We start from the raw sequence: 22676 nt of genomic DNA, 5'->3' as shown, positions 1-22676 counted from the left end.
AATAACCTAACTAACGTAACTAACTAACTAAACCTAACTAACTAACTAACTAACAACACTACTAACTACTACACACTACACTACACTAACACTACACACACTACACACACACACACACACACACACACACACACACACACACACACACACACACACACACACACACACACACACACACACACACACACACACACACACACACACACACACACACACACACACACACACACACACACACACACACACACACACACACACACACACATAAAACAAGAAGTATAATTGTTAAATTTATAAGTTGTAAGACTCGGAAACTTGTAATATTGATAGTATTACGAGTCTACTTATCGGAGTTTTACGAGAAAGAGATCGGCTTCTGCTCCGAAAGAAGAATCCTCCATGATGGTCTTGCCGAGCATTTCGACGCGAGATTTGATTCGCGAGTTACAAAACGTGACGGCATGCCTCCGCGCGCGGATTCGTGAGTCGAGGGCCCTCGAGCAGTCGAAGTTTCTTTCAGGAACATTCATCTCTCGATCGCGCGACAGCGCAGTGGAAACAGTGGAAGGCAAGGGACAGCCGCGAAAAAGTCGACGAGGATATTCGGAGGTCGTCGTCGAAGGGCACCTTGCGTCTCGTATGCTTCCCATACTTACGTTTCGAGAGACGTAGGGTCGATAATAAACGATCCGCGGAAATGCGACACGGTTCGCTTTTACGCTTCTACGATGAATCGTTTCGCGAGCTGCGTATCGAGTTTCGCCAATGGAATTGAGGTCGTCGAAGACTAGTTCCTAAGTCGCAATCGAGGCTTCTAGGATTCGAGCGCGAAAAGTCTATGGACGGGATTATTCCGATCTTGTGTGATCTTTGATTTAATTGACTGATTGGATAATCAATTGATACAATTTTTGGCTGAATAATTGGAGCAATCCAATTTTACTGTGATAATAGCATCGCGACCGAAATTCCAAAATTCTAGTAACTGACGCCAATCTCATATACATGTCTCATATATACGCAATTGAAAAGTTTTCATTAAAAACACGTTTCGAGTGTATCAAACGACATATTGAAATTTATGTTTTAATTTCACATAACATGCATACATTAGGAGGAGGAATACAAATGTTATGTAAAAAATTTACACACAAAAAATGTAACACTGACAAAATTTGTAAGCAATCATATTTCTTCATTAAAATTTAACATTTATAATATGTTATTGACACATTTTATTTATTTATCTTAAAATTTAGATTTTAAAAACATTATTTTTATGCTATTTGTTCGCTTACTCATAATTGTGTTATTTTATCATTAACAAACATTGAATATAAATTTAAAATATTCAAATAACACACAATCACATTATGTTAAATTAACATTCGGATATGTTAAAAATTCAAAGTTTTAATAAGGATTTGAGTGGATCGTTTCTAATACAAATACAAAACATTTTTTCCTGTGTACGTGTATATGTGTACATGTGTGTTCAAGTAACTGTATATTAGCCAGCCATAAGTGTGAAATGTGAAGAGTGTCATCTCGTCTTTCGTTGACTTATTATATTCATTCAATTCTCATATCGGTGGAGATAACATCCGTTAGAAATCTCAAGACGTTGGGTAAATGACGATTGACAGAGACGCGTGTGAAGTCAGATTATATGTATAAGATAGTTAATCGAGAAATGGTTTGCTGTCTGGTCGTTAGTTAACTGAATTTTCCTTCTTCCTTTATGATACGTACAGAGATAATTTAGAATGAGGCAACAAGCTGCGCTATCTTGGGATTAGGTACCCAGATTGTTAGTGGTGAACTCTGCAACTCTGTCTATACGTTTCCGGTACTAGTAATGAATTCTAAACTCTTGGGCCATGTTGCAGCAGCAGTTCAAGCTAACTAATTTCAACTTAGCGATTCGTAGCATCTCATTTAATTGTAATTTCATTTATACACATGACGAATTTAATTAATTAAGATTAATTGATTAGATTAATTTAAAAGATGTTTAATTTTTTTACCATTCCAATTGGTTTTATTTTTAAGAGTTTTATTAATTTGAATTTATACACATATTCTTAATATTTCCGAACAATGTTTAGTAAAATTTTAACATTTGTTATTTGATGATAAATTTAATATCATATCTACATCGAGTGATAGATGTGTTTTGTTAATTGATGTATTATTATTATCTATTTCGTAAGTATTTGCAAAATGTGAAATATTGAAAAATCTTATCAATAAACACCATAATCGCTAAAATCACGTGCTTCATAAGTGAAGAAAGGGCACTTTTCCTACATTAATAATCTTTTCGAAGGATATCTTCTTTTCATCATTAACGCGTATTTACATGCAACGCATGTTTAATGCATATTTTTGCTCGCGCGAGAGTGATTGGCATGATTATATTATTTACGCGGCAAATAATTTTTACATACATAATCAAGTATAAATAACTCATCATCCGGAATAACTAAAAGTATCGATCATCGCTGCTTCGGCTTAAATTTGGGCTGCGTCTGTTTGCCGATCGTTTCAAAATTCTAGTCGCGTCTCGCGAAAGTCCGGCGCGACGCTATTATCCTCGAGGAAGAAAATTGCAAGCGCTTGAAACTTCTGTTGCACGAACAGCAGAATTTTTACGAGCCCTTGCCGACTGCATGCTGTTTCGTTAATTGTGTTGCTTTACATCAGGTACTTTGTGATATTATACTACTAAATCGCTTTGACTATTTTGTGGTATTAATTTTTTCTAAAGTTCGTAATTTTTGATCTTCCACAACAACTACTTTCCTCATAATATACGTTCATGCAGTAATGCTATGAAAAAGATAAAATTTTAAAAGCAATTTTACATTTAAACATATTGTGTATTAAAACTTTTAAAATTTTATCTTTTTCTATTAATATATTTTTGTAAGATTTATATGTATACATATATATATATATATATATATATATGTGTGTGTATATAAATACTTAAAATAAAATATATTAATCATTGAGGCGTTATGAATATTAACATTTTTTAGATTGCAGACAAATTGAATTAGAAGACATTCAAGTTATTGTTTTGCATCATTTATTTAAACGTGAGATAAAATTTGAATAGGAATTATACGGCTGTTAAGATACGCTTTCCAAGATTTGATGACAAATGAATGAGTAAACTCTTTCTCTGTCCTTGCAAATCCGCTGAGTTTTATCGTCGTCTAGCAGGACTTTTACTGTTAGATAGACATCGACTTAACTTGCGTTTCACTCCTTCGCCTTCGTCAAGTTTGCATCACGCGATATCGTGTGCTGGTTTTCATAGAGCAAAAGCTATTATTAAGCTTCGGAATTTTTAGATTAGATGTTTGCGGTTATAAATTTATTTTGTATAAATTAGCATATTTTTTCTCAATATATGATACGATGAATACAATAATTAAAACAATTTTGACATAATTTTAAGGTTGTTGTATAAAAGAAAGTAATTTGTTTTTCTCAAAATTTATATATTAATCATATGTATATATTTATAATAATATTTTTCAAACGTAGAAAATTATAAAATTATTTATTTTTTAATAACACTTAAAATTCTTTGTATATAATTTATATTAAGTTGATGCTTATATTTATATATCATAAAATAAAATACAATACACATAAGATAAAATTCTGTTGCCGATTATTTCTCAATACTCGTTACATTTTCCAATATACATTACGACATTACGACATTACGGAAACGATAAAATCTGAAAGAAAAAGGTAATTCCATTATTATATTCGGGATATCAGGCTAGATCGTCATTCCGAAGAAAACGAAACAGTGATTTTACGGCCGCGTAGAAAACTTCAATTGCCCGCCGTGGGTTCTCAAGGTAAGATGGATCGTAATAAGCCCTTGAACCTCCGGGCACGAGTCGGACTTTAAGATCGATGTCGCAAGAAACTTGCAGGTCTTTGCCCTGGCAATTGTTAAGGTTTTATTTGGTATACTACTATTAGAAACAACAGCTTTATAGTGTAATTTCACGATGACTATATATAAAGTGTACATAAACTATGCTTAAAAAAATAGAAAAACTTTCCCAAGCATAATTATAAAAAAAGTCAATACTTATTGTTAATATTACATATTTTTCTTCGGAAAATAATAAAAACGTCTTATGCTTACACACACCTCAGTTTATTTTTATATCACGATTTCGCATAAACACAAAACACAAAACATAAAACGTATAATTCAATGCTGCTTTTCGTTTTTTAACTCTTTTAAGACAGTATTCAGCTAGTTATGCGATGCGTTTCCTTTGTACTATAGTTTTATTCTTATTTAAAATACTATGTAAAATTGTACATATTATCGCGTTTGACATACATAAAGTCATAGAATAGCCTATATTCATTGTACAAGTAAGTATGTCGTCGAAAGACGTCACAGATCTTAAAATATCTTCTACAAAGATCCACACATGTGCTTCACATACACCGTGAATTCTACTAAATGATGAGAAGGTCGACTCCATTTCTTTCCTTTTGCTTGATTGAGCGCGAAAATCAACGAGCGAAATAGTCCGTGCACCGGAGTAGAACGCCGAGGTCTCTGCAAACTTCTGCTTTGACTGTATAATGCTATCCTTGGACTTCCGTTTGATCTGCAGTCGGAGTTCCCGAGTTCCCCGTAAATCCCGACGTGGTCGCGCGAATAGGAACTGCGTCAGGAATAGGAACAGTGTCGTCGTCGTCGTTGTCATTCGCATCATGGAACTTGGAATATACTAAGTTCACGCTGTCACGTAGCACAAGCTACCAATTGTATGTACCCTTCCAATCATCAGAGGATAAATTACTCGGTTGTTATTCGCTGTCGCTTTTGATTAACCTCACAGAAAAAAGAATTGAATTCCTAATTCACGTATATTTTTATTCTTGAATGCTATTTACTTTCATTTAAGTATAAAATGTTCTCTTCAATTATAAATGTCCATTGGTATCAAATAGATTTATGCAAAGTATATTTTATTCTTAAAATTGTATTCTTATTTTTAAAATCATTATATGGTTCTAACAAACTCAATCGCATTATTTACGAACTATTTATTTTTGGATTAAGAATTACAAATTTGAAAATTTGCCGTCAGGTGGCAATAGTGTGCATCAATAATATCAAGATGTCGGAAGTGCTTGGGTGCAGCGAATTGATAGTTTTTCTGAGATTTTCTGAGAGAACTGTTGCATTCGTGGAACATATATCTCTAAATGTAATTCAGTCTTTAAGGATGGATTAGAGTCCTAGATATAACAGAGAAGCGCAACCGAACATATTTAAAGGTTATAGTTAATCGTCTGAAGAAAAAAATGGCGACCTATTTACATCTGTCATTCCGCAAACGGAGTGCGATTCCTATAACAGTAGTGTTTCTACTGACTACAAAGAAATACTAATTCTCTTTGGAGACTACAGTATACATATCAAGATTTAAAAATCATGATACTTATCGAAATTAGAATCCTAGAAGACTATCTGTAGAAAAAAATGGCGAAACCAATCAAAAATCGGGACAGCGATTGCGTTTCTCTGTTATATTTAGGACTCTAGGGTGGATGAAATATTCAGCTCGTCCTAATGTTTCTGTCAGTTATATTGCAAATGGAGATTCGCTAACAGCCGGCCGATTTTGTCACGTGACGAAGAGGCCTATACGGGTGGATTTGCGGATCTGCTATCCACAGTTAAATGGATGAGATGAGCAATGAATCCATCGCGGTGGATCCGCCTGTTTATGCAGCCAGCATTCTCTACTTCATTGTGACGAGGTTGACCATCTGTTTGCATCCTTATTTGCTATATAGCTGTAACGGAGGTTGGTAGAACGGTTTCAGCATTTCACTTGTCTTTGAGCTACATTGGTAGAGGGTATAATCCAAGTTTAATATTCAGTTTTTCCTTAGGAACTTGTATCCTGTGCACATTAGGAGGCATGCTCTATAAATGTGATACTTCATTTATAAAGCTATTGTCACTTACTGCAGCATTGGTTTCTGTCATCTTGAAGTAAAAAGTATTCTGAAGGTTTGAAATAAATTTACAAAAGGTATCATTGTTGAAGAAAAAATAATGCTATTATAATATAAGCATATTTAGTTTTGAACGAGTGCAACTTTATTCTTTTATTGTAATAAAATTTATTTTGAACTAAGAATAAAATTTATTTTATGTTATTTAATAATTTATTGTTAATCGGAAATTATTTATTCTTGGCGCTATTCTAAGCATAAAATATTCTTGGATTAAAGCATTTATGCATTTCTTTAAGAATTCATTTTTTTGTGTGCTAATGTTCTCGTTTGGCAAGATATCGAATTTCGTAAAACGTTCTTCAATGTTGTGTTCTCACGACAAAATTATAGAAACGTTCTGATTACTTTCTTGTGTTTACAATTATTCTCATTCGTCAAATATCGAAAATCAATTATTGTCGATGGAGAAACCATAAGTTATTCATTAATTTGAACATACAGTATCCAATTATTCTCCATAAAGCTGCGCCGATTTTTCACACTGTGTCTATTACTTCTTTTACAGCAAATGATTTTATAATTATGTTTTATATTGTTTCTTCGAGAAAATCTTTTGTCGTTCTCATAGAATCTATTATTAATGCTTATTAAAAGACTCAATTAGAGACTTTTTCTTTGTAATTTAGAAAATAAGAGTAAACTCCACATATTAAATTATTACTTGCATATCTACGTGCAATAAAAAATTTATTTTTGATTAATATAAGAAAGTATACAATTTAATCTCATAAATCTCATTGTACGATTTTATCAATTTCTAATTTATTAGAACAATTTTTCGAGCTATGTTCTTCAAGCAACAAAGTGCAGCATCCTCGGCCTCATCTCTGACAAATCCTCCTCGTATTCTTGATTTTAAGAAAGCACTCTGTTGAATTCGCCAGAAGGCAGTTTTCCTCTCAGCTGATTCGATCTCGCCTGCTTGTTTCTCTCCTTTCCTCTTTCTCGACTTTTGTCTCTTCCTCCTACACTGTATACAACATAACATCAGCGCTCGCATTCTCCTTGGGGCACAGACCGCATAACCGACTTACATTTAGACGCGTAACGCGTCTTTTGTAGAAAGCGCTCTTGCGAATTTAAATTAGTATTATCTACGCGGCGGTGGCGCACTTGAGTAAATCCAAAGTCATTGCGTACTATATTATTATACATCTAAGATACTTTGCTTTCTCTACCCGTGTATGCGAGCGTGTATGTTTAATTAGTTGTTTCCCAGGAAAATTTTCACGCGGCGCAAATTTCTATTTACACCATGTACAATATATAGTATGTTAAATCGAAACGTGTTAATAATTTGGATAATCACGGAAATTGGAAAATAATAATAATGAAAAATAAATAGTGAAAATGATAATGTAATTATATTGTTCTATGTGATCACGCAAATAAGTATGATTTTGAATGCTTTGATGCAGCATTCATTGATGCTCTCATCCCACGCCAGGACGAGGCCACAATTGCACGAGTTTTAATTACTTTCGTTTTAATTATTTCTAAATGATTTTACTTTTAAATGGTTTGCTTTTAAATTCTCCCGCAGAGACGAGACTAGATTTTGGAAGACTGTGAAGATCCGAAGATCATCATAGCTCGAATAATCAAGGCCTTCCATCAACATCCTCTCAAGGATTTAATTTCATTCGCCATTCCACGGGTGGTACCACGGGCATCATTAGCGGTAACGCCACGGTCGCGCGTACGTAATTAATAACGCGTGTCTCGACGCACGTCTGTTCGCTCAATTATCCATAAAGTTTGAGGCAATTATGCCAGGCTTGCTATCCACGGCTATCCGCGGCGCGGCGGCGGGAAAAATGGCGGGAATGCTGGAGATCTCCTCGGTGGTGGCGTTACGCACTGCCTCCCGCAGTCGGTCGTTATCGGTACCGCTGCACCTGGTATCCTTGTTCTCGCCGCGTGCGGATTCCCAGGAGCCGTCCTGCCGTCCGATGTTTACGAGGGGATGAGATCGTGGCTGTCGTAAGTAGGCACTTTGCTTCTGCCTCTTTCCTCCTCTTCCTCGTCGGTTCTTCTCTCTTCGGCTTTCGCCGTGAGTAAGCAACTATAAGTTTCTCATGGTAGCCGGAACCACACGGTCCAGATGCTCTCCCTCGATGGCTCGAGATCACTCTCGTGCGCCAGCGGATCCTCGTGGCCGCCTTCTCTTCCATGACCTCTGTGAAATGTCAAGGTTCGTCTCGTTCTCGCGTTTAAATCCGGAGGACACATTCGATCGATTGCTATGGATGTCTTCTAGCGGCATCCTTTCTCTGTTGCGACTTTACGAGCCGGCCTTTTTATGACACGGGTCGATTCGGAGCCGCAATGTAGCGTCTCGTCGATGCACCTGCAGCCGGTGATGGTTACGTTCTCGTATAAGGTATATCGGATATCCTATTATTTATATTGGTCTTTTTTAAAGAAAGTTGCTAAAAGAATGAGTTACAAACAAATGAAATTATACAATTAGGAAATATCCAATGAGCAGGGGAAAGTATAAAAGATTCCTAGATTTTCACGGACGAATGCAAAAAGTCATTGAATTTTAATTATGTTATGTTCATAAAAAATATAGAAACCGAGTAATTAAATTACTTTTCGTTGAAGTTTGTGCATAAATTATTATGTATAGTATAAATTGGAGATTACCACTTTGCTGTAACTACGTTTTGCATAGACTTCGCTATTTGCTAAGCAATATTCTCCGTAATGAGATAATTTGAAGACGTAGCACACCTAAAATTATAGAGAGCTATGTTTGTCCTATGGCTGGAGGTTGTTTATTCGCACGTTATATAACGGATCAAGGATACGGTAATTTTCGTCTGACGTTTTAAAGAGATGTTAATGCAAATTACCAATGACAATCATCGATCCTGTACCTGCTGAATCGTGCTGAACGAAGAAAATATTCCGACAAGCTTCCATTATTAACTTCGCAACAGTCAACCGCCAAGAAGGCAAATTGCTAGAAGATCGTTAGGTCAAAATGTGTCAATCACCGAGACGCGAGAGAAAATCATTCACAGGTGGTTTTTGCGCGGTGTAACGCTCAGCCGCAACAATTTACGGGAAAATCGCCCATAATTGAATCCTTGAAAGCCGAAGACAATTTTACTATTGCACGCATATTAACGTTCTCGTCTGCGCAATATGTTTCCTGATGCGAGTATCCGTTTTCTACTATCCATATTCCGCGTTCAACAAATATAATGATACGAAAGAAAATTATGACGCAGTATTTAATTTCCCTACGATTAATTGTTATATTAAACTACATTAAATCTTTGAAAGGATCTTTCCGTTTCGATTATAATTTCCCTGCTTTTCGACTACGCTCTCGCGAAAAATCTCGTGCAATCTGGTAATTTTTCTTTCCGTCGTGCCCTTCTCTTTTTTGTCCTCGTGCAAGTTACAAGGCAAGAGGTAGGAAAGGGCACAGGGCAACGAATTCTACGTCGTAGTCACGAAACGCGATTACACGTTCGCCTGCCAACTTCGAACTCTGGATGCGAACGACCTCTCGGCTCGCTTTCCTTTTCCTCTTCTTTTCCTTTCTTTCTCACTTGCTCGCTTTCGTCTTTCTCTCCTTCCTTGCCATCTTTGCTCTTCGTGCGTGCACGCGCGCGTTCGTCCGATATACTCTCGCGCGCGAAACCAGTTCACGCGCCGTGATCTTCGGTCCGATCGCTGAACGAAGCGTGATCTTGATCTCCGCCACACGCATGCACACACGCAATAAATTTGGGCGCGATCGACGCACGCACGTCTGCGGAAACAACGCGTTGTTCCTGCAAATTACGGATGATCGATAATCGACCACGATCGAATGCTCGAGGTTGATTGCGTCGATTGCGAACAACCAAATTTAGCCCGGAAATAGGCAACAAGCATTTCTTTCATTTTTCTTTTGCTTTTTGCATTGTAGCTATTATTAATACTAAATTTGTGACAGCTGTCATTAAATAAATAGCATTATTATTAAACATGACATACGCTTGAATATGAAATTTGTTACAAGTATTTTTAATTTTTTAATTGAACGTTAAATTTTCTCATTAATTAATTTTTTTTTCAGCAACAATGTCTGATCTGTTAATTCTTTATTAATGATTCATTTTTAATCAATTAAGAAGTGGCTATTACGTATACATTTTTGTATAAAATAAGAATCATGCAGTCACACAACGCAAGATGTCATCAGCGAAAGTCGTATATTTAAAATTTTTAAGTAGATGTTTCAGTCAGGTTTGACCATCATCAGTAGAATAAGAATATTATAAATGCGATGTTACAGAAATTATATAAGATGTAAACAAAAATTATTCGAGTGTGTGTATTCGCTATTTCAGAATTGACGGTGACGTAAAATTATATCCGCTTATGAAAAGAACTTTTCCGCAATATTTCGTAAGCGAATATAATTTCATGCATGGAGAAAAATATACAGTAATATACGTTAGAATTTTAGTAAACTTCATGGAATTATCAAATTCATATAGGGATACGTCCCTATTTATGTAAAATTTTCTTTACATTTCTAATATATGAAAAATAAATTTATAACTTATCAGACATCGCAGTAGTAGAATTTACTTTATCAACGAATATTTTTTTCTTTGGCATTGACAGAATTTACTTTACTGCGTAGTAAAAAATATATCTACGTATAAAAGTTCTGAGAGTTGGCTGTGCTCATCAATCTTGAAAACAGTATGATTATTTACTTTAGTGTAAGTATAATTTACTTTACTAGTATGATTTATCTTACTATAAGATAATAGTCACTTGAAATGATGTACTATAATCATAATATACTTTCTAAATCTTAATCATAATATACTTTCATAATATACTTTCTTAAATCTCCGGTATTTTTACTTTTAGGTAAATAAAATTCATCACAAATTCGATAAAAATAGCCAGAATATTTTTACTTTAGTCTTCTAAGGTAAAAATCTCTCAATTATTTTTCTTCGTGTGTCACCGTTAATTCTGGAATAGCGAATACAATACACTGACACAATTTTTGTTAACATTTTTTATAATGTCTGTAATCGTTTATAATATTCTTATTGTACTGATGATGATCAAGATTTGACCGAAACTACTTTATTATATTAAAAATTTTAAATATACAATTTTCGCTAAAGACAAATTGCGTTATGGCTATATATGCTCTTTATTATTTATGTTTTGTCTTATAGTATTAAACCATCTCTAAAAAAGATTTTTTTTTAAATGTATACACTGTATATTATTTACCTTGTGAATATTTTGAGAAAACATTTTTTTTATAACATAAATGAAGACTTTGTAACTCAAAAGTATAATTTTTATATTTCTAAATTTTTCATCTTATTGTTAGAACTAATTGCTAAAGGAATATTACGTTTATTTTTCTTAGAATACAAACTTTGTTTTAAACAAAACTCCATTTGTGAAAAGAGGGATTAAAAGAGAAATACATTTTATTTTCTTTGCAAAAGTTATACGTGATGTAGTAATTTAATAATCTCACGAAACATCCTGATTGCCACAACTTACTTCGTGAAAACGAGTTAATGGCATTATACGAGAACGATTTGCAGACTGAACCGGGCATGTTCCTTGCGTATGACTAACGATTGCGTATTAGAAGTTTGTCGGATATAAATACGTTGGTATTTCGGTTGGTATGCGAATCCTTTATGTCAGCATCGTTAATATTTTCCTCTTTTTTTTTTCGTGAAACTGGTTTTTTCGCTTTTATCCGCGAGTCCTTCTCTCGGGAAGTTGCGTCGCGTAAATACGTGTAAATAATTTATCGGTACTGAAGAGAGAGAGATAGCGGAACACCAGTGTCATAATTTATCTGGCGCGCGAAAACCACGAGATAATTAATGTCTTATTCCTGCTTAACCTTTTCGGTCTCGTATCAGCCTGTTTCGATTGTTTCGTAGAAAAACGTTCACACATCCATAGTTTAATATTGTTGAAAAAGAGTTTTACACACATAATAAAAATTATAATATTTATGCACTGAATATTGTGAATCTGAAAAGATTAATAAAAAAATAATAATTTGATAATAAAATGAAATATTAATGAAAGTTAATAAAATCTGAAAATTAATAAAATTAAAAATTTGTAATAAAACATATTTATATCAAGTGAGAAATATATTAAAAAGTAAAAGATTTAAGCACACGAACACTGTGTGTCTCTTGTTTCTGTATACATTTCGTAATCAGCGGATGACAGTGAGAAAGTGAGTTCCTTCATCGTGCTCTTGAACTTGAAAGATTCGTAATGACAGGTTGGCACAGGCTGGCCGCTTGCCCGAGAAAGCGAGCACCGAGAGAATGCGCGACGGTCCCGCTTTCCTTCTCGCGCGCTTTTGATACGGTAGACTCCTTACGAACAATTTTGTCTCGCTCAATGAATTCATACAAGTAGACCAGATCGAAAATTACAGATTCGAAGCTGTCGCGCCTGTGTGTCTCAATTAATTGATACATACATCTCAATGTCTTAATTCTATATCACTTATGTTACGGCAATTATCGCTTAACAAAACATTTTTATTTATTTTTTGCTTTTTGATTCTTTCTAATATAGTCATAAAATTTTCAATATATTAGGTGTACAACTTTGCTTCCGCCATTTTTTTTCCGAAATTCGAGGCTTTATTGTAAAAAACTGGTTATACATTTACGATTCAAAGTATTGTCCATCGCTGGCCATTACTTTCTCCCATCTTTCGGGTAGCGTACGAATTCCGCGTCGAAAAAACTGGTCATCTTTTGAGGCTATCCACGAATCGATCCAATTTTTTACTTCTTCATAAGACCGGAAGTGCTGGTCAGCCAGGCCGTGTGCATTGATCGAAACAAGTGATAGTCAGAGGGAGCAACGTCTGGAGAATACGGCGGGGTAGGACTTCCCATTTCAACGTTTCCAAGTATGTCTTGATCACTTTCGCAACATGGGGTCGAGCATTGTCATGCTGCAAGATCACTTTATCGTGTCTCTCGTCGTGTATTGCGGCCGTGGTCTCGTTGTATTGTCTTTCAATGCTCGGCTCAAACGCATCAATTGCGTTCGATACCGATCGTCTGTGATTGTTTCAATCGGTTTTAACAGTTCATAATACACTACGCCGAGCTGGTTCCACCAAATACAGAGCAAGACTTTGGAGGTCAAAATCACCGTTCTTGAAGCATTGAAACCACTCACGACACGTTCTTTCACTAATAGCGGCCTCACCATAAGTATTTGAGAACATTCGATGAGTCTCAGCCGCAGATTTCTTCATATTGAAGCAAAAAATTAAAACCTCCCGCAAATGACGAGAATTTGGCTCGTAAACTGACATTTTCAATCGAGAATAACTTTATGATGCAGACACAAATCGATTAATGTTTCTATGGGGTTATGTTGACAGATGCCCAAGTTTATTGTATGACGTCTATGATCTATTTATTTCGACCACCACTTACCGCTAAAGCCATCTATAAGAAAACGGTGGAAGCAAAGTTGTACACCTAATAATTTCAAATTTATTTTAAAGATTGGTAAAATAATATTTGATGCTTCTTGTGAAGAAAAAATTATTTTTCATTTGATTATTACAACATGTTCTGTTATGAATTTAAAATAGATCTTTGACGAAAAATTAATACATTCTTTACCCTCACTGTGTATACGGGGGTCATTTTTGTCCAGGCAATTTTTAAATTCATGAATATCTTAAAAACAAGACTAATACAAGCGTTGTTCTGCACCTAAAAAAGCTCGTGACGGAAAATGCTCGTGAAAATCCGGCTTGCGTCATTCTCTCGTTGAGTAACAAACAATCAAAAACGCGTATGATAAGATAGATCCCCCCCATTTATACTCAACGCATATTTGTCATAAAAATAAGAAAAGAATTTGTCTCGTATTTCTTATTTTATTATTTTTATAAATAAAATACATACATATAACGAAAAAGTGTTTATTCAGTGTTAGAATAAAAATAAATTGCCCTGCAAAACAGGTGTTACGATTTCTTCGTTCTCTTACATTTATATATGTATTTTTTTATTTATGAAAGTGTATGAGATTATAGATTTTGAATAAAAAATGAATTTTTTTAAGTTAAATATTATTTTTTCACGAACGCTTATTTTTAGAGGTTTCAAAATTGTAAGATTTCATATCCCAAACTTAAGCATTTTAATAAAAAAAAATGTGTTGGCATATTTTTTTATTAAAACATATACCTTAAATTTCCATTTTTCCATTTTTAATGATGGGATTTTACTGATTTGCTCAAAAGTTGCAAATTTTTGAAAGTACACACTATTATACTCGCATGTTGATATATATTTACAAAAATAAAATATTTAAATTTGTAAAATTATGAATAAATCTTTCATTTGGAATAGCTAAAGAAACTACATGAATTTTTTATATAATATTTTTGAACCATTTAATCCATTAAAAAAACACGCTGGACATTAACGATATACACTTTATTGGTACTAAAAAAAAAACGGATACATAGTGAGAGTTAATTATACTTTGCTGTTTTATTAATATCGAGATAAATTATTAATATTGCTGCAAAAAATGAGCAATTTATTATTTGCAGCAACTTTTCTATTTGGTATATGACTTTCATGGTTATCTTACAAGTTTTCTTCAACGAGTCGTACAAGAGATGGACAGGCAACACGCAATTAATTAGAAGCTCGCTTAATTAAATAGAGACCTCCTAAGGCGGCTCAGCAAGTATTATCTTGTTGAGTTTGAAATTGTAAAATTTTTAATTTTACAATAAGAAAACTTAATTTTTTCAATGACATATATAATGATATATTTTAGGAAATTACATATTTTGTATACAAAAAAATATACTTGCTAATTAATACATTTTAAAGTAACAAAGAAAAATTATTAAAATTTTAAAAAAATATATCCACACACATGATATTTTACATTTAATTTTTTAAAGATAATTTCTGTGTGTGATTTAAGTAGCTTTTAATAATTCTGAATAAGTATAAAAATTGATGTTATGGAACAAAAGTTAGTTATTAATCTCGCATTTATTTATGCTTTATAATGCTTCGTACTTTATAACTCATATTAAACGTGTCATGTCAACAGCAGTTTAAAATCGTAGATTAAAATCGATCAATTTTAGATTCCTGTTCCGTCTTCTTGCTTTCAGTCGGCAAGTAATTAGAAGCTGAGCCTAATTATGATGGTAGAACGCATGACTTATGGAAAAAATCGGCAGTGCGCGTCGGTGGGAGTTATTATGATGGTTATTAGTCTGGCGTGGGGCTAATTTATGAAAGCCATTAAAAACGAACGCCTGATTAAAACTCACACTGATATTTTATGTTCCGCCTGGAAAGAATTATCGTATACATACTTTATACTTTATACAAACGTATAAAATATCCTTTTGGTCTTCGAAAAAAGTCTAGTAAATTCTGAATAGTGGAACGCGGATTAGTGTAAAGGATGAACGCGGTGCGAGAAACTAATTTAATCAGCGATAATTATGTTTCTCTTTTCTTGTGTCTTTCCTTTCTGAGAGAAATTTTTTGTACAGTAGTATCTTACCTTTGTTGCGTCCAAATGTTATATATTATATAATGATATATTTTTTAATAAATTCAAGGTTAAATTTTCTATATGAAATATTTTCTTATATTAATTATGATGGATTTGGACTATAATTTTTGTTAAATTTTATTGAATCTTTTATCAAAGAAGAAAAAAATTGAATTTAATTTCGATTCGAAAAATCTATTGTTAAGATTTTATGCGAAGATGTAAGATACTTTGTATATCTCACATCATATGACGAAGGAAGGAACATCATTTCCAACACGTGAAATATTCAACCGATTCTCCCCAGATGAACGAATGCGAGTTACCGTGAAATGAAAAGATGAGACTCGCAGTGCGAGAAGGTGTGTGAGGACGCGGGGTTTCACGACGAAGGGACGAAGAATCTGTGGAAGAATTGATGCTGCACGAGAGATATATCTCCGTGAGAAAAGTTCGGCGTTTTACCAAGCGCATGTATTGCCTGTCTTATTAAGCGGACAGCGCGAGCGGCGAGGAGGACTTTGCGGTTTTCGCGCGAGAAAGAGTATTCAACCGAAAATGGCATTGACGTCTCGATGCCGCGCAGGCGGTGGCGAGAATCTTTCCGAGGAATTGGGGACCGAGGATGAGGGGACTAACGGGAACAATTTTGAGCCCCTGAGCGATTCCTGCGGCGAGAGCGATATGGAGGGTCTCGATCTCTCCCTCTTCGAGCCGCAGGTCGATACCGCTTCCTGGTGCGACAGCCGCATCCATGCTGGAACTCTTCATATTTTGGTCCATTACTGTGGTAAGCTGAGCCTGCATGATATATAACATATTACACACACACACACACACACACACACACACACACACACACACACACACACACACACACACACACACACACACACACACACACACACACACACACACACAAGTGTGACTAACGTAAGATTTTTTTAATGGCTTGTGATTTATTTAATTTGTAACTTCAATTTCTTGTTTTTATATTAAATTTATGGAAGTTTTATTGTTAAAAGTTAGCAATCGATGATAATTATATTTTATGTATGTGAAAGTTTTTATCAAATAATTACTAGTTTTGTTAATTAAAAAACAGTTCTTACAATATGAGATACCAGGATTTTCTTAAAGATGATCTTATAACAAGAAATCAAAGAAAGAAACAAAAAAAGGCTTTCTATAATAAACTTTTACTACACAAAAATAGGAATATGGCAAATTTCAATCTTTAATTATAATTTAATACATATTAAATATATATTAAAGATATCATTTTAATGACCTTGTCATTTCAAAACACAATAATTCTAAGATTAGAAATCAATTATGATTAACATATCAAACGTATATATTTATTAGAAAAAAAATCAAAAATAAACAAAACTTAAACTTTTTATATAATTTTCAGAAATTAAGTTCCTTGAGTACCTTATATTACGAACCGAACGTCTTACTTTCATGATCACCAAATTTAATCTTTACAATTAAACAAATCATATCTTATATTTTCCTATATTAATACGATCTTACTCTATCATTGCAGAATTTATTACCAAATATTTATTTATTATATAATAATAAATAAGGTTTAAAGATTCGCTTTATCTTTAGTAAAATTTGATATCATTCAATTTCACAAATCTTTTTTCGCAACGACTACATACATAATCTAATAAATTTTCTACTGAATATATTTTATTCCAAGAGTAATAAATTCATGGTGGAGCCAACATGCGCTTATTAGTGTAGCAGAAATTTCTGCTATCTCATATTAGAAGAAGCCTAATCCATAGACGACTTACCCTATATATATATATATATATATATATCTCGTCTTTTCTTTAGAAATCTACCGACGATAGGTCGAGAATTATGGTTCTCGATGCTTTAAAATGGCTGCTGTAAAATGGCTTTTGCAGGCCATTTCCCTCTGATTCTGAGTCGACTCTCTGTTTGCGCGAAATTTTATTAGAAATTGCTGTGATTTATATTATATTGTATTTATTATTAGTTTATACTGCTTGTTTTTTAAAATAAAAATTGTATTTTATTTAGAAAAAACTATTCTCTCTTTGCATTTTTTTTTATATGATTTTAAAATACTATTTTTATGTAACGAGATTGAATGATTCTTAAATTTTATCCGCAAATACTAATTTTTTTTTACGAATATCGTTTTTCTTCGGTATGGATAACTTTGTAACGGGATTCGGAGATCATGCGTTAAAAACGAAGGAGATGTAGAAACGTCACGCATTATTACATTCGTTTCGGCTGGGGTAACAAATACATGTGATCTTTTAGGACTTACGTCGTTGTTCGGCAAAATCTTACTGTGAACTCATATGTCGCCATAAACTTGTGCAGGATACTGCATGCAGGACGACGAGGTCGTCATTTAAGTGCATACTTAACACGTGTCCGTCCTCTTTCTTTCTCTCTTTATCTTCCTCTTTCTTTTGATGTTCGAATATGGTATTAAAATGATATCCTGGCGCCACCCATGAATAGCTCGAGACATGATTCTGCATCTGACCAACTCGTGACGTGTGCAAGAAGAGAGCGATGCACTTGCGTCATTACTCCATAGCCATAGGCCAATTGCCAATTGCTAGCCCCTTCGAATAATTGCTATTAACATACAATACAGCACATTGCACAAAAGGGATATTCTCGCCTGTGATTTACCGTCATGAATTTATCCTCGCGGCCAGGATTAAAAGCGAATCTACACCGTTCACTTTACATGATTATTTCGGACGATGTGTTTAAATTTTATAAATAACTCCCTCCGTTTATGAAAGAAACTGTCATTCGTTTTACATAAAAGGATTTAATTTCGTGCATTAAATTTTTAATGTAGAGTAATTTACAATTAGATTACTTTTCGTATATCAGTAATATGACAAGTAATGTAATCCCGAATACTTCTTAAGAAGAAACCGGTTTTTTTGTCAAATTGACTAAATTTTTGATTATTTGATATGTGGTTGCTTTTGTGATGTCGATTAAAAGTTTCAATGGACATAGAAAACTTAACTTTTATAGCTACGAATTAATAATCTGAATAAAATAACACAGGCCATTAAAAAAACTATTAGCTTATTTTGTTTTAGACTCTTTTAGATTTTGCTTTGTTAAAAAATGCTTCCGAAGAAAGCTGAAAGATTGCAAGAATTGAAATGATTTTAAAAAATAAGAAAAAAATTAGTGATTTTAGAAAAAAAAACATGATTTTTCTAAATACACAATTTTGAGCAATTTATGGCTCCGTAATCATAAAAATTGAGCTTTTTTTCATACCCATTAAGACTTTTGATCAACTGCATATAAAAAAATTTAGCCAATTTGATAGAAGTCGGTTTCATTCATCAAGAAATGTGCGAAGTCCTTTTTATTTCAGTTCTTTTTCGCCAAGGAAATCCATGAAACGACATAGAGCTCGGCTAATCCACTTCCGATGGTGCATTCAAACAAGAACTCGTTCACTCGACGCATTTATTTCGCATCACGCGAAGAATGAACCGTATAAATTCGCCTTAACCACGCAATTGCGCGTGTGGGCGCAGGTCGCGAAATGAACGACCGTCGAGCTGTTCTGCGGATTCGCTCGGTAGGCGACTTTACCTTGACGCTGGATATGTATTTTGACGCCACGTCCAAGAGGTAATTGGGTAATTTAATCAAGGTAGCTCGCAGCGAATCGGATATAACGTATGTACTATACGGGATTATTAACCCAATAATATTAACTCGTTCATGCGAAAAGACAGTTGAGTTTCGCCGTCTTTTTATATCTCTCGACAAAATCATGAGACTTATACATCTGTCTGTAATTTTCAAACATTTGCGAAAAAGTGATAAAGTGTAGTTTTTAGAGTTAGTATGTGTTTCTTTAACGATTTATTATCGAAGAAATGATTATTTATCACGATCAATACTTATTTTCTTTTTTAATATTTTGAACAACAGATTAATTATTGCGAGTTACAAATTTTGGTTACAATTAAATGACGAATAAAATTATAACTCTACTATAAAGTAATAATAAAGTACAACTATACATGGCACAATAAAGATAAATTAAAATGACAACGTTATTTAACCCAAAACAAACTTTATTCCACCCACTTGCTATCATTTGTATTTTAATGGATATAACTTTTCACTTTTCGCGTGGGTGAGGATGGCAGAATGAAACCCGACAAGATTTTCTCCGGATCTCCGGTAGGGAATTTACCTTGATGCGTGCTAGATACGCGACCCAATACTACGCTGTAGAAATAATTGGGTAATTTAATCGGGTAGAATAATCACATGTCGTGGATACATGCGTATAATATTAAGATGCGTACATCAAGATAATATTATTAACTTATTTGTGTGGAAAGACGGGCGTGTTTCATTACCTTCGTCATCATTATTCGACATCCTTTGTACTCATATGTATAGTTTGCGATTTTATATTTTATTTTTATACATACGATTATAGCGAAATATATTTTATACATATTTGAATTTTTTTAAGAGGAAGAAAGAGTTGTGCGATACATATTTAAATACGTACAAAATTATTATTCTCCTCTGGCATTGCAAGATTATTTATATATATATATAGACTTTCTAGGGACACATTGTATACGCTGATAATAATTATAATTAATCGACCTTGTAATGGATAATTTCATCATCGTTTTATTGATATATACACGTTCGCTACAAGATAAAATTCTATAACGGTAATTTAATCTTGACACTTTGATATTTACAATTCCTGCTGTTATCTCGATTTTCTCTCTGATATACGTATGTATGTACATGTTCAATCACGCATTTCATTTGCCACGTACGCGAATGCTTTTCACTCGGATTAGATGGCTGCCGACCGGTGGGTGAAACCGCCTGTCAAGATTTTCTGGGGATTTTGCCGAGTTGGGAATTTTACTACGCCGTGTCCTAGATGACACGCACCTTGACGTCATGTCATGAAGATAATTGGGTGCATAGCATTATTAACTGGTATGTCGGATGAACGCGCCTGTCGCGCGTCAACGTGAATGGGTGCTAAATGTTAACCCCCTATTCATGGAATCTATATCGAGCTAGAGATGGAAATAAATATGCGTATAGAATACATATCGCCCATCTCTTCTTATATTTGCGTACAAAACGTTTAAATAGAAGCTAAAGAGTTTACAAATTGACGGTATTGAATTATTATAGTAATTACTATCGAAATTAAAATATCATACTCTTAATGAGAAAAAAAAATCGCTATTACTTTACTGATAATCACTTTCTGAGAAATTATAGTTAAAAAAGGGAGCAATATTAACATTTTTGTTATCTCCGAAGTATAGTGGAGTGTATTTTCTCCCGCATTATATTATCCAGACAATCCATCACACTTTACAGATGATCCACAAGCAAGGAGTGACGCTACCATTCTTTCCGGCGTGCGCAAATTGCTGATTATTAATCTAACGACGCGCTATCTTTCCCCGAGAGCGTAGTCCGATGTGCGTGTTCACCGCACTTAAACAGAAAATCGTCGCTCTGGGCGGCGTGGTGTAGTAGAGACTACAGACACAACGTAGACGCAGAAGAGGAGGGCGAACGATGCGTTCCGGGCTCTTCTTCTCTGCCGTGGGCGATCATAGAGTCGAGTTAGCGGGCGGCAGGGAAAGGAAACTGTTACGAGATCGATTCGCGGTGGAGACCAATTAAATCGTGATCCACTGCGTGCGGATGCAATGTTGGCTGAGATCCTGCTCGCAGATATAATCTCCTTCTTCGTCGCAATAAATCGATGTAGGTAAATGAGTCGCGGCGCGGCACAGCGGTGGTTTCTACCGCGGGCTGTCTTCCGTCCTGCTTTCTTCTCGTTCTATTGCCCACTTACACTCCCTGGCCGCGAAAGAGAAGACTGACCACGTTGCTGCTTGTCGACGTAAACACACGTTGTGGCACACCGTTGCTCTCTGCTTCGGGAGTCCTCCTCTTTGCAGTATCTTCGATGCACCGAACGGATAGGAAACGAGGACGCTCAGACCGCTCGCTAACTGACTTGAGGCTGATTCTCACGTGGGAAGAACTCTCGCGATCTCGCTCTGTCACGTATTGATGCGAGGCAATCATTATTGATCGCTTCCTACGATTTGTTCCTCTATTCTCATTGATTCGCTTTATATTCTCGAGATGGACGCTGAATTTATGATGCTTTTGTGTTAAGACAAGAAATGAAATACTCGTTTTGCGAAACGACTTGAAAGAAAAAAGATGTATGTCGTTAATACGAGTACTGTGTGAACGAATGCATAAAATAGAGAAACGTGCATGAGAAAACGAATAATTATTTGAATGATCCGGTAAATTGATATATATATATATATTTACTAATTATTAAATTATAAAGATTTTAAAATCGTTTCGTTCGAATCTAAATCATAATTTTTTACCTGTTTGTATATACTATTTGACATATATTAATCACACTGAAAGAAAAAAAATGCAATGATCACAATTTAACTATAATTTATAGTCATTTTTTTAGACTCTACACACATACACATACACACATACACAGGCGCGCGCGCGCGCGTATAAAATTAATAATAAAGAAAGACAACAGAGAGCAGACACCGCAGTTATTGTTAGCATGTATAAATTTTAACAGTTTTAAAGTATATTTACTCCATTATACATTTTTTCTTCATATGACCGCACCAACATTGTTTTGACCTTATTTTAGGTCAGCGAGTTTACAATTTAATAAAGATGACGATGCACTCTTGATGAACTATAGCTGATTGCACATTTCAATATTGTGAATCCTTTCATGCGCGTTTTTTCTTGACAGTTGTATGACTGTAAATATCGATTCCATCAAGAATTTATAATAAATAAAATCATTATAAATTGAAAACAATGATTTATGTTTAAACAGTAGGTGTTGGGCAATCCAAGTCAAGGTTTAAACAACGAAT

General features: G+C 34.3%; 1 protein-coding gene across 1 annotated transcript in view; it reads left to right on the top strand.

Annotated features, from left to right (window-relative positions):
- Positions 1-16239: 16239 nt before the first annotated feature.
- Positions 16240-22676, top strand: part of LOC105622479 — a 101797-nt gene continuing 95360 nt past the window's right edge. The window contains exon 1 of the mRNA XM_012203897.1: positions 16240-16471. Within this exon, the coding sequence (XP_012059287.1) occupies positions 16240-16471 (232 nt within the window). The remainder of the gene's footprint in view (positions 16472-22676) is intronic.

The sequence above is a fragment of the Atta cephalotes genome (assembly GCF_000143395.1).
Source record: "Atta cephalotes unplaced genomic scaffold scaffold00045, whole genome shotgun sequence".
In the NCBI taxonomy this organism is placed as follows: Eukaryota; Metazoa; Arthropoda; class Insecta; order Hymenoptera; family Formicidae; genus Atta; species Atta cephalotes.
Note: the sequence above shows the minus strand (reverse complement) of the source record. Positions and strands in the feature narration are given on the sequence as shown.